The sequence below is a fragment of the Brienomyrus brachyistius genome, chromosome 12 (assembly GCF_023856365.1).
Source record: "Brienomyrus brachyistius isolate T26 chromosome 12, BBRACH_0.4, whole genome shotgun sequence".
NCBI classification, from domain to species: Eukaryota; Metazoa; Chordata; class Actinopteri; order Osteoglossiformes; family Mormyridae; genus Brienomyrus; species Brienomyrus brachyistius.
The window spans coordinates 5,795,506-5,809,129 of record NC_064544.1 but is presented as its reverse complement, the minus strand read 5'-3'; the positions used below and the strand labels follow the sequence as shown (position 1 = coordinate 5,809,129).

At 46.6% G+C, this 13,624-nt stretch overlaps 1 protein-coding gene across 1 annotated transcript; it reads right to left on the bottom strand.

The window, feature by feature from the left end:
- Positions 1–2,118: 2,118 nt before the first annotated feature.
- On the bottom strand, positions 2,119–11,404 carry LOC125705207 (SWI/SNF-related matrix-associated actin-dependent regulator of chromatin subfamily A member 5). Its single transcript, XM_048971646.1, has 24 exons — positions 11,136–11,404; positions 9,922–10,023; positions 9,409–9,575; positions 9,211–9,311; positions 8,785–8,885; positions 8,508–8,687; positions 8,269–8,424; positions 8,008–8,139; positions 7,850–7,918; positions 7,630–7,739; positions 7,293–7,519; positions 7,087–7,208; positions 6,834–6,986; positions 6,534–6,666; positions 6,211–6,359; positions 5,961–6,080; positions 5,647–5,754; positions 5,442–5,555; positions 5,073–5,195; positions 4,338–4,470; positions 3,925–4,043; positions 3,380–3,592; positions 2,783–2,893; positions 2,119–2,497 (listed from the first exon to the last, which is right to left on the bottom strand). Exons 1-24 carry the CDS (start codon positions 11,202–11,204, stop codon positions 2,432–2,434), a joined length of 3,078 nt encoding a protein of 1,025 aa, XP_048827603.1. The 5' UTR covers positions 11,205–11,404; the 3' UTR covers positions 2,119–2,431.
- Between the last annotated feature and the right edge of the window lie 2,220 nt (positions 11,405–13,624).

Here is a 13,624-nt window from a genome sequence, read left to right as displayed (position 1 = left end):
TTTAGCAACTCCAATTAGCCTCAGCATGTTTTTAGACTGTGGGGGGAAACCGGAGTACCCGGAGGAAACCCTACGACGACATGGGGAGAACATGCAAACTCCGCACACATGTGACCCAGGCGGAGACTCGAACCCGGGTCCCACCGGTATGAGGCAACAGTGCTAACCACTGCACCACCATGCCGCCCCCTCACCCTAACCACTGCACCACCATGCCGCCCCCTCACCCTAACCACTGCACCACCATGCCGCCCCCTAAAAGAGACATACTGCACATTTGGAGCCACTAAGACAGATTATGGTTCACAGGTAGAGACATTAATAGACCATATAAATGCTGAGCACAATATTGTGAAATATTTAATGAACTGTACAGTGATGCCCATTACTGACCCCAGCAGCAGGTGGATGCAGTGCCGCTCAACACAACTCCACCTGACACCAAAAACTTCTGTTAAATAAAGAACATGAAATTTGTGATCCACTACTGCCCTCTACTGGAAGCATTGAGGACTGATGCAATTGAACTAATACAAATTGCTATTAAGTGGGAGGTGTATTCTTCTCAAATAAACCCCACGAGGAACCCAAAAATGGATGCATTGCCTCTCACCTATACCACTGTGTTATGGGAAACTGGTCTGAAAGTACAACAAAGATTTACAGGCCCTGACTAAAGCTTTACTTTTCTTCAGTTGAAAGTCAGGCCATCCTTACCTCCCCTCGCTGTAGCAGCTGCAGGCTGGAAGTGGAGCGTCCACACCATCCTCGCAGCAGGCCCCAGAGGTGCAGGGTGACCTCCGAGCACAAATGCAATCGCAAAGTGGTGTTTACACAGGAAACGGCGGCTCACAGTAGGTGGGAAAGCAACCGAGGACTTTCGCTACAAAAGCAATAAGGGCATAAAGATCCAGCACGTGGGCCTGGAAGGCGATGGCGGCGGGACCAGGCTGTGGGAGACTGGCCAAGGTCACAGGAACCAAAGACTGCATTCTTAGGATCAAACCATGAGGATTCGTGCGCACCTTATCTGCGAGCTTTAGGTGAAGCTGAAAAGCGAGTAAATGCTAATTCCAAAAAAGTTACATCTGCAAAGTCAAAAGGAGGGAATAAGGAAAACCGTGGAAAAGGGTTATTTTTCAGATCTGCGAGATTTAAACACATTCTGACCTTCTGTGTTATGGATGTCTGAGGAGGAAGAGATGGAAAGATCACACAGAACAGCCCCACAGCACAGACATCAGCAACCGACAATCAAGAACCTTCAACAAGTAAATAAGAGGCCAGATCAGGGTTGATATCACAGGCAAAAGGCCATCGGGACAAATGTCATCCCAACAGAAATCAACAGTCAACGAGTCCTACATAAAACACCAGCTGGAATCGGGAAGCCGGAGGGACAGTGAGCAAGGATGGGAGATGAAAAACGAAGAGCGGGAATACCAGGATTCATGCCGACCACGTCACCCGAGGCTTTTAGAAAAACAAGTGCATCACAGTATCTGTGAACTTCTGAAGAATCTGTACACTGAACAAGAAGCCGCAGGCAGGGAGGAACATGGACGACACCAAAAAGAGCATGAACCTACATGATGAGTCCTAAATAGGGGAAAAGGGTCATGACTGCAGAAATGGCAACTTCAGTGTTGCCTCAACGAAACGAAAACAGAAGATCCAGGCGTGAAATGGGACATTCGACAGCTGTGATGAAGGACTTGGGGGCACCTTCAAAAAGTATTGAAGAAAAATCTGAACTGTCCAGAATACGGCTTTTTTTTTATGACTGAAGATCTGAGGACTGGACAATGAACCAGGACAGGAAGTCCACTGATACCATTCAAGTCGCTGCTGATACCATCAAATCAAGCTTGAGCTTTTCAGTTGAAGCACAAACAGATTGAAGCCGACTTATTCTGGACATTTTATGAGGAGACCCAGTGCACTGGAAGGGGGCATAAAATGTTTGGAAACACTGGAGGGAAGAGAACAGCAACATCATGTACCACGGCGTAAGAACAGCAGTGAACATGCCGCTGGCAAGCCTGAAGGCTCCGGCAGAAAACAGCGAATAAAGCAAAAAAAAAATGAACGAATGCGAAAAAATACACACAGTTTTACAAAAACAAAATTTATTGGTGTCATGAGTTCTAATACAAATATTGGTAAAATAGGGAACAATTTTAAAAAAACAAAACAAAAACCAAAAAACACCAATGCAGTGCTTTAACCTAAAGACATAAATAAGTAGATAAAGGAGGGGAAGACCGCAGGACCAGACCTGCTCTGGGGCACCTCCCTCCAAGATCAACAGGAAAATGACGCTGAAGTTCGGTACAGTACATCGTGATGACCCGTAAAACAAACGCACACCGCTGCCTGTTTATCGGCGCCCTCCCCGGGGCTGCCTCTCCCGGCCGGCCGGCCATCCTCTTCACAGCTTTAGCTTCTTCCGCCTTCCACGCCCATCTGCCGTCCCCTCAGCTTTGCGTTTCTGAGCCTGAGGGAGACAAACACCCCACTGAGGAGGAGGAGGGCGGTGGCCGCTGGCCGACAGAGAGGAGGAACAGCACTGCAGAGTAAACACTGCGTTCCTTTAACAGGATTTTGATACGGGGCGTGTGTTCCAAGAGGCAGGCCACTGAGGACGCTGATTAATGCGCTTCGGTTGGGTAGCTGCACTTGGGTTAAAGGCTACATCTGGGCCAGGGGAGCTGCTGCGTTTTAACCAACCTAATAACAAAATTCAGGCCAAGTTGTTCCCTTGGGGAAAAACCCTACTTACGGAGGAAGAGCGAGGACCTCTCTTCTTTTTCTCGGCCTTCTCCTTTTCTTCCAGCTCCATGTTCTCGCGCTCTATCAGTGTGATCAATGTGTTGCATCTCCTTTGCAGTTCCTGCGCACAGGAAAGTGTGTGTCAACATCAGCGGTGGCATTTAGCAAAGTCACTAATGTTACCGTCGACCTGGTCTCAAACCCCGGAGTGGGGGCTACTTTACAGAACAATAAAACTGCTGGGTTCTCTCTGAGAACTTCGGGGAAAATGCACTCGAAAACGACAGGTCATTTGTCATCTTCCTCTCTCTCCCAATCTCATAAGGGTATTCTGCTGGATTCAGGTAAAACCTACTTTAACAGGATTTTTTTTAGAACACACAAAGATCCCAGATGACAGAGTCCACTAGAGGGCTCAAGTAACTTTAAAAACCTTCCATGAAATTAAAACTTATTTCAACCCCGTCTGTTAAAAAGAAAGCATTTTTCTAAACATTAACTAGCTAAATGGCTGACTGCCCAGCTAGTGGAAAGAACCACATGGAGCGTTGGGCCCAAGCTGATGTTCTGGACAAGGACACGGTGGAGCCTCAGGTACGCTACCCACCATGGCGGTACGCGACTTGAGGAACCAGTCGAAGCGGAACTGGGGGGAGTTGCGGATGCACTGCCTGAGCTCGTCGTAGACGCTCTCCTTGTCGAAGCCCAGCTTGTGCAGCATGCAGATGAGGAAGCGGTCCTCTTCCTCGGTGTAGTTCTTGCCCTTGTTGGTGCCGTAGGATATCCTCAGCTGGTGGAAGGGCGCCTTGTAGCGCCCAATCTGCGGAGGTGAACGTGCAACGTCAGCTCCGCGCTCGGCAGAGAGATGCCAAGTAACACGCAGACTCAAGTTCCTGTGAAAGTTACCACCGACCCACGTCAATGTGTCTGGTACAGCACAGAGCATCAGGCAAACCAAAAGACCTTGGAGCCCATGGTATTTTCATTTGAAGCACAAATATATCGGATTTAAGCGGACTTATTTTGGACATTTTATGGGAAGACTGTAACGTGATATGGTATGTTAAGGAATGAGGAGGTGTTTGGGCCAGTCACAGAAGGCTTTGCTGAACGAGATGTTCTGGTTCGCATATCAGCTGGCCTCGGTCTCACCTTGGAGTCGAGTGCTTTCTTTATGCTGATTCTCCTCTGAATTCGGGCTTCTCCCCTCTCAATCTGAGCCATGATCTTCTCTATATCCTGCAGTTCATTGCATCGCTCCCAGAAGACAGCTGTACGCATTCACAGACAGCACATTAACACACATCATTCCCAGTCAATGTCTTTATCTACAGTGGAGTGACTTAAGACATACTTATTTAATCATGCTAGAAACTCTTTGACCAGAGTTGGAAAGTTCAGGTCCAGAAAGTATAAATCCAAAAGGTTTTGTTTCAACCAACCAGTTGAGTCCTCTGTGACTGTGACTCTTTATGCTCAACTGGTTGGTTGAAACAAAACCTTGGTCTGGATGTATACTTTCTGGACCTGAACTTTCCAACTCCGACTCAGACCACTCATCTTACCAGAATATTCCATAACTTCCTCCGGGGTTTTGCCCTCGACTTCCCGGGCAATGTTCTCAATGTCATCCCTCCCCCATTTCTCATTGGCCTTGATAAACTGGTTAAAGTCGCGCTTGTTCCAGATGGTGAAGCCCTGGCAGGACAAGATGACATCATACCATCAACACACCAAGTGTCACACTGGCTGCCAGAATAAACACTAAACAGTTGAGGTGATTCTTAATTCATACCACATCCAATATTAGACCACAGACACAGATGCTCCTCGTTTTACTGTGGTTTGACTTGTGATGCTTCAGTTTTATGACGGTGCGATAGTGATGCACATTCACTGGTTATCACACGTTGAATTCTGCTCTGTTCCCAGGCTAGGGAATGCAGCCACATTTCCAGTCTTTGTGACAGTCATAAGCGCAAACATTTCATGCATAGTCTAGCGTATTAGCATACGGTGCTTTTTTCTTGCGTTTAACCAAATTTTCCTATGAGATTGTGTCGCTGAAGCGCTCAAGTTCATCGTATCATCTCATATGGATATTGGACTCAAGATATTTTCTGAATGTCGTCTTAAGTTCGAGGAGCATACGTACGTTGGAATAAACAGCTCCACTAGCAGACATTTTCAATCAGCACCCACGACATGCGTAGTTCGAGTCCCATCAAATTGTTTGGAAATAAGGGCCCTTGACGGATCCCGTGGAAGGTCATGTAGCATTGGCCCTACAGATCTGTTACCTGGGAGAGAAGATTCTCCTTCTCCTCCAGTTCTTCCTCCGTCAATGGTTCTGCCTCATCGATCTTTGCCTGCTCCTCTTTCTGGACCTGAGTGGAGTTCGGGACCTCAGGGTTACGAGGGACCTGGGGAAGACAGCCAGTTATTTGTAACGTTTAACACAGGCCACTATTATTACTCCTACAGGAACAAACGGAGACACATTAGCCCACCTGGGGCATGAGAGCAGAGAGACATCACAGATGATGCTTAGGGCTGGACTCCAGCACTGTAACACAGCCTACTGTTTCCAAGAACATCCAGGATATTATTATGTTGGATTAGCCAAATTGAGATAGCAAAACCACACAAATACATGCACACAGTAATACCTTGTAACCAATTGTTTTCCTGTAGTACAAGATCTCTTTTTCTAGCAGCTCAAAGAGACGAGGAGGGAAAAACTGGAAGTCCTGGACGTTGGGCTGTTTTGGGGGCCGGGGAGCCTGGGGGTGGGATGAGGCGGCAGGTGTTAATCGGGAGAAGTGAGTAAACCACCGCAGGTTGCTGTATTTATCAAAACTCCGTCATCCCGACCTTGGGCGCCTTCGGCTCGCTGACTCGCAGAGCCTCTCTGAAGTACGCGTCCACAGCATAGTTAGCTTTCCGTTCCCTTTTGGGGGGCTCGATCCACTCTGTCACGACCTGCGCAAGAAAGGAGTCACAGTGCAGAAATACAGGACTGGGTAACATTTCCAGGATTTACCGCGCTGTTAGGACAAGCTGCCAGTGTAACCTGAAGACAGCTCGAGAGTAAAATGTAACTGGGCGTCTCAAACGGTGTGGGCAATACCTGAGGAGGTGAGAAATTATAAAAAAATATAAAAGAGGGACAAACACCAATGACACACCTTCTTCTTCTCTCTGTAGTCTTCTCCTTCAAAGTTGTACACGCTGTTGTCGGTTTCCATGGTGAAGTTCCTGAGTGAGCTTTCGCCCAGTTTCGATAGTTTTTCCTTCAGCTCCATAGTCTTAAAATAAAAATAAAAAAAAAAAAAGATGAGAGATTTGTGAATTTAGAAAAGGCTGAACGACAAACATTGTGAGGGAAAAACAGATGAACATCCCAAGAACCATCAACCTCAAAACACTCAAACGGACCTTTTTCTCGCCCCTCTCCAGGATTTCATCGATATCCTCGTCGGTGATCTCGCTCTCCTTGGAGGCGAACACGTGGGTCGCACCGTGTCGAATGATCGACAGCATCTCATCTTTGCCGAGCTTATTCTGATTCTGGTCCACCAACCTCCCTGTTTGCGGATTGAAAACTGTTCAGTCCAACTTCGGGACTTAAATAAAAGCCAAAATATCGAAATAAATCTGGTAATAGATGCCGGCAATTTCAGAAAGAGCGTCACACCCCACATCCATACATCAGCACCCCTACAGTTTGAGGGGAACGTATCAATGAACCAAGATCCTACCTTGCTGAATGACAATGGAGTCCAGTCTGAGTTTCATTTCTGCTGCTTCGACTATCCTCTCCTCCACCGTGTTCTCCGTGATGTAGCGGAACACACGCACTTGCTTCTTCTGACCAATCCTGTGTGCACGGTCCTAAGGGAGCCAAAGATGAGAAATTAAATCTTTCAGAAATTGTGCTGGCTGTGTCCCAAATTAGTAACATCTGATAAAACAAGCAATTAAGTGGCTACAAAACGGGGAGGACCGTACTCTGCGCTTTCTGGAGCTAAGAATGAGCCCTTCAAGATCACGAAACTTACCATAGCCTGCAAATCGACTTGTGGATTCCAGTCAGAGTCATAAATGATGACCACATCAGCAGTGGCAAGATTAATCCCCAAGCCTCCTGCCCGGGTGCTCAGCATGAAGATGAACTTGGAGCTGTTGGGCTCATTGTATGTGTTTATCGATTTCTGGCAAACCAAAACAACAAAAGGCATGAGACAAAAGGGAGGGGAAGAGCAGAAACGCAACACGTCTACGTGGAATAAAAGGCTAAGGAACGGAACATGCCTGCCTCTCTTCGTGTGCAGTCTGGCCGTCCAGGCGGCAGTACTGATAGTTCCTCCACATGCAGTAGTCCTCCAGGATGTCCAGCATCCTGGTCATCTGGCTGAAGATCAGTACACGGGAGCCTAGGGACCAGAATCACACAGCTTGTTAGGCTCAAGATGTTGACCAGCTCTTACATTGCTATGGAGTCCCCGGAACAGTTTGACCTTGCTCCTTCAGCTTAGGCAGCAACTTGTCCAGCACGACCATCTTGCCGCTGTTGACCACCAGGTGCAGGTCCGTAGTGTAGGGGGGGCCAGGCTCAGCGCCGTCAAACAGGTACGGGTGATTACAGCATTTCCGCAGCTGCATCAGAAGATTTAGGAGCCGCATCTTATCCATCTTGCCTGCAGAGTTCAAAATGTCTATGTCCTTCATCAGAATCCTGGTATACCTGAAATGAGGACAAACAGCTGGATGAAAGTGTAACCCACCCAAACTTAAGAGGATATGCAGGCGTCTCCTAAACTAAATCACAGATCCAAATTAAATTATGGAACCAACCATTCTCTCTGCATCTTGCTGAGCCCCACATACATCTTCACCTCCTTCTTAGGCAGCAGAGACTTCTCTACATCAGCTTTGATACGTCGTAGAAGGAACGGGCGAAGCACCTATTTACAGTGAAGACAAATCAAAGGAGGGAATCTCAGGACACGTGCCTCTTCTCTAAGATGCCAAGCTCAAACGTGGCCAAAACCAAAATGTAGGACACAGTACTCACAATATGCAGACGTTCAACCAACTTCTGATCCCCCAGGCAATTGTTGGTATCAAACCAAGCATCAAAATCCTTTATTGAAAAGAAAGACATTTAAAGTACACACATGCAGGGCAAGAACGTGAAAGTTGGTGGTTATAATTCTATGGTGAAGGTCTCACTTCAGAAGAGTTGAAGACATCAGGGAGGAGGAAATTGAGGAGAGCCCAAAGCTCATGCAGATTATTCTGCAAGGGGGTTCCAGTCAAAAGCAGGCGATTGGTCGTCTTAAACTCACGGACGATCTCCGAGAGCTACAGAGAGACAATGACCAGAGTCAGTCAATATGATCACTCTTTGAAGCTATCAAGCGCCACGCACAAAAGGTTCTCTCTAATCTTCAGATTGAGTAGCAGATTTTGGAAACATTTTAAACACTGTACCTTTGACTTCTCATTTTTTATCCTATGAGCTTCGTCAATGACCAGGTACCTCCAGTTAAACTTTTTAAACACGGTTTTCTCCTTGATGATCATCTCGTAGGAGGTCACACAGACATCCCACTCTCCAGGTAGGAGCACGTCCCGAATGAAAGCAACCTACAGCCAGGGACCTAACATTAGCAAAAAACTCACTGCCAATCATTACAGTCTTCAGAATGTTAAAGCACTGGTGCACATACCCTCTGCTCCTGGTCTCCGATAAGGCAGACCGCCTTTAGCGATGGCACCCACCGATTGAATTCATTCATCCAGTTGTACAAGGTAGACTTGGGCACCAAGACCATGTGAGGTCCAGGAATGTTTCTGTAGTGTTTCATGTAACCCAGCAGCGAGATGGTCTGCAGCGTCTTCCCCAAGCCCTAAGAACGAGGAGACCGGGGACATGCCCACAATCACTACGTTTGACATAGGAGAGCGATACCCAAATTCTGACATCTCACAAGACAAGGTCCTTACCATCTCATCTGCCAGGATGCCGTTGATTCCATTCTCATACAGGGAAATGAGCCAGTTCAAACCTCGGACCTGATAGTCCCTCAGTTTTCCGGATTTCACATCTGGAGCAAAAGAATCCACGTCGTGGCCAAATGGTTAAAACCCGGAACTTTTAGCTCAGTCTGCAAAGCAACTCTTCCATACATCAGTATGAAAATGGCCGACAGCCAGGACAGCTCTGTTGTCTATTTAATCAACCCCTGTGGAGTGAAGGCCGACGTGGAAGAATCATTTGCTTTCGAAACGTCCTTAACACAAAAGCACCCGGCAGCAGATGCAGAGTGAGAGGTGATATGACGCATTAAACTACAGGGGTACTAGAAGGGGGGTCATCAGGCCCACGGGGGTAAAGCACTCATCGGAGGAGGTGCACAATCAGGTACGCACAGGCAGGGGACTCGTCGAAGCGCGTGCAGATGTTGGTGGCCTTGCTGCTCTCACTCAGCAGCTCCTCATCCTCCTCTTGCTCCGTGCGACGGTGACGGTTACTGCAGGGCAGACGCCACGGGGTGGCATTAGGAGCAATACTTGCACAGAGGTCACAGTAACAGCGCCTCACGGTGGCCTTAAAAGTCATGCACTCACTCTCCTGCAGAGAGCAGGTTCTGCTTCTCGTCCTTCTTGATACGGGGCCGCCCGGGTTTCATCTTCAGGGGCGAGGTGGGGGTTTTCTGGGCGGCCGGCTGGATGAAATGGGCAAAAAGTTCTGTCTGCTTCAGCAGGTAGTCAAATCTGTTAGTGCGGTCAGCTTGCTGCAAGGACAAAACGAAAGAGGACAAACAATCATCACTTATGCTCTAACTCACTGTAGGCTTCAAAAGCCGCTGTGGTTGGGAGCATGTGCTGTCAATCACCCGAAGCTTGAACTCTGCTGCTATTCTATTGGATTCTATTGGAAGACAATGACACGGTTAACCCCACCCACCAGCTCCAGTATAAACTACAGAGAGGTTTTCAATTGATGTTTCAGTCAGAGGAGGATAGTTTAGTCCAGAAATTAAAAATCAGACTACAGGTGCAGCAAGGCCACCAAATACTTTCTGAACCTGAACTATCCACCTCCGATTTCAGTTCACAACAGAAGAAACAGAGATGTACCATCTTAGCTTCATAGCCGGGGAGTGGAAGGAGCTTTTTTCTGTCACTTGGCTTAGGAGGTGTTCCTTCCTCTCCCCCTTTTTCCAAATCAGACGCTCCATCCTGTTAAAAGTAAAAACAACTGAAACACTTTTGACGGACTTTGCAGTATTACTGTGCTCGGTGTCTGGTTAAATGAAGAGTAAAGAATGCTGACAGGACGAGTCTTGTATCGGTTAGCGGGGCCAGCAGCGCCACCGCGGGGCGGAGGTGCAGCAGGCGTCCCGGCTGTCGGGTAGGGCTGCACTTGTCACGCTTCTCGGATAGTTCGCAACCATACAATGGAAGCACAATACGGCCACTTCGACGTGTGGAAGTGAATGCAACACGCCGCGCAACTCCCAGTAACGAGACTAAATAGTGGAAAAACTACCATAACCTGACGGTTTAGAATGATCGCGATCTCACAATGCACGGTGGGATATTTATGAGATAAGTGGACAAATACGTGTCAAGGATGAATAAACATTTGCTCAAGAAAGAAATACACATTTGATTATAAAGACAGCAATGGCGAGTTATTCGCACTCATTCCATTGAGTCCTCGTTATGCTCTCTCACCGCCTTTTACGGACCGGACCGTCCAGTGCACACCGGATCCGGGCAGGAACAGCCGGGGCCCGATCGGGACACAATACAGGTCATGGACTGTTTATAAAACACGATATTTAGGGGAAAGTCCGTCAGCCATAACCACAATAGCGTCAGACAGACTTACGGGAACAGATGAATAAGGACGCCTGTAAAGAGGATCCATGAGGCCACTATGAACTGGGACAATCGTGATATTTTACTAAAGAAAAGAATTCTGCTTATATTTGCATTTATCCTCCCCTGGGCGTCCTATACAGCGAAAGTCGTATAGCCGCCGGAGACAAAGAGTTCAGTTGGACAAAACGGCAGCACGACCGGGGACATTGTACCCCCCCGGGACACCCGCAGCATCCAGCACTCCGGCGAGGACCCAAGGCGAGGCGTGGGAAAAGGCACCGGGAACACGACTGGGAAGTTTCAAAGTGCGAAATTGGCCACGCTTCGCTCCGCGAGGACATTAAATATGAATTAAATTACAGCGCCGATCCGGCCGGTAGCCGCCGTGCGCCAGCGCCGCACTCATCCCCATCCCCAGCAGCGCCGCACCTCCATCCATAATAGAGTCCCATTGTTCTGCTCACCTCCTCTTCCTTGAGCTCAGCCTCCGGGCGCTGCTCCGGCTCAAAGCCGCTCTTTTCCCCCTCGGACATCCTCCAGTCAGCGATTTCAGCCCCGGCCTGCGACTGCGCCTGCTGCTTTATGTCGTTACTTTCTCAAAAAGTCGGAAAGGAGCACAGAGGTGACCGCCGACACAGACGGACAGCCGCCGCTTATTTGCAGTCCCTTTATGGGACAGGGCTCGCACCACGCCGCCTACCTTCGCAAACCGGCTTTTTTTCTTTTGCACGCTGAGATCTCGTCCGGCGAGATATCGCGAGATTTCAGCGGAGGAGCAGCGCTGCGCCCCCAGACAGCGCGCGCCGTACCTGGCTGCTCCTTGCCGTGATGCTCGAGCGCTGAACGCCGTCACTTTTCATTTTACCGAATATACCGGGGCCTTTACTTTTAGTAAAACCCCGCTTTCTCCTGATTTTACCGCCACAGGCTAAGGATAAGAATATAATTATTATTATATTTATCTACGTAAAGAAAACTACTTATGTAGCTCCTGTGGCTCAACAAGTAGTGCATCGCGCTAACAACACAAAGGTGGGTTTTAATATCAGGGAACAAACACATAACCCTTTCCTGTATTGTAAGTCGTTTTGGATAAAAGCATCAGGTATGTGTGTGTGTATGTGTGAACTATATATATATATATATATATATATATATATATATATATATATATATATATATATATATATATATATATATATATATATATATATATATATATATATATATATATATATATATATATATATATATGTGTGTGTGTGTGTGTGTGTATCGACGTGCATCATAAATACAGGTTGCATAAGTTATGCTGAATATCTCATACATATTTATGAATGTTTATTTTTTCCACTGTGTGTAACTGTCGCGCTCTTAATCTCTTTAATTCATGTGTCTTGTCGAAGCATTACTGTATCACGCACACATGCTGGCGAGATCGTATTTATATAACCCAAAGTCCAAGTGTAGACTTAAATCAACCCCCAGATTGGTGAGGATTGCTCAGCTAAAGTGCGCTTTCATTATCCCGTCAAGCTGTGAATGTTTGCATATTATCTGAAATCATCGCTTCACAGTTAGTCAGTCGCTATATTTAATGTCACTGATTTGTGTTGTCCAGCTGTCCTTTCTGCACTAACATATGCATGTTATATCAACGTCCGGAAGATAACCGAAGCTCAGTTAGCTTATCATTCGGCTCGTCTCGCTATCCTGTTATTACCAGTGGAAAAATAAATTGATTACCGGGCAAGCAAGGAATCATTTAAGAAACTGAGACGCACAGGGCTCTGTTACAAAAAAAGCCGAAAGCATTTCCTCAGGTAGAAAATATCACAGTACCTTATTTTCAGGGCGGCCAACTTCGCTCAGCTGGCAGGAGTGAGATTTTCGTTTTGAGAGTCTGCACAAACCTGCACACGCATATACATGTATGTAACAGTTTAATTACCTTGTAAATAGTCTGCAGGGTTTGCAAACTACACCTGCTTTTGATGTAGGTAATTTTAGGTTTATGGAACAATACACATTTGCTGTAAGAGTACTTGTGTGAGCGTCACGCCAGATGCATGAGAGTTTTCAACCCTTTTATAAGTTTTTCCTCAGCGGCTCACTCAAAATAAAGTCAATCTGTAGGACAGGGGTGGAAGCCTGATGTCGTCGATGCTGGTATGGAGGCCAAGTTTTGATTCATCCTTGGTGCTTAACGGCCCAAGTGCTTATTGGGACGGTAAACATCCTCACCTGCTGTTTAAGGCGTTAGTCTGTCTCAAACTGAAGGGTATTTACACACTCCAGGTTATGCCTAGTTGGTGTTATTTTCAGCGTTGAAGACAGGATCAGGTTTCTTTCCATAAACCACCACAGAGGTCAGATTTGCTCAATCTACGAAATTACTGGAGTCGCCATTAACATCAATATGAATGACGCATATATCAACTTTCATCAACTAAGATTCATGCGTATTAAAAACAGTCAATTGCGGGAACTTGCCTAACTTGGTACAAAACTGTAAACACTCAGGTAAGACCCAATCCCGCTGTTTTACACCATCTGGTTAGTGCCTAGAATTTTGTTGCATCTTTCGCAGAAGAGAAAGAAAACATTCTGGAGATTGCTTTCCTTGCCAACAAAATACTTACTTGTACAAGTACTTAGAAATAACTCGGTTACTACTGAAGTACAAATCATGAACAAATATAGTCGCTACTTGAGATGATGTCATAATTCATTCATGAACAAGCATGAGATCAGTATTTAACCTGTGTTATTCATTATCTGTTCCTTCAGTACTTCCTTCAGTAGTTCACAAAGGTTTACAGAATTATCAGGTATAGTAACAGCTTTAAGTAAAACAAACGTCACGATTCATTAATGATGAATTAACATGAGATCAGTATGTAACTCAGACTTATTTTGTGGCTAGCAAATGCATAAGTAATGGCATAATGCT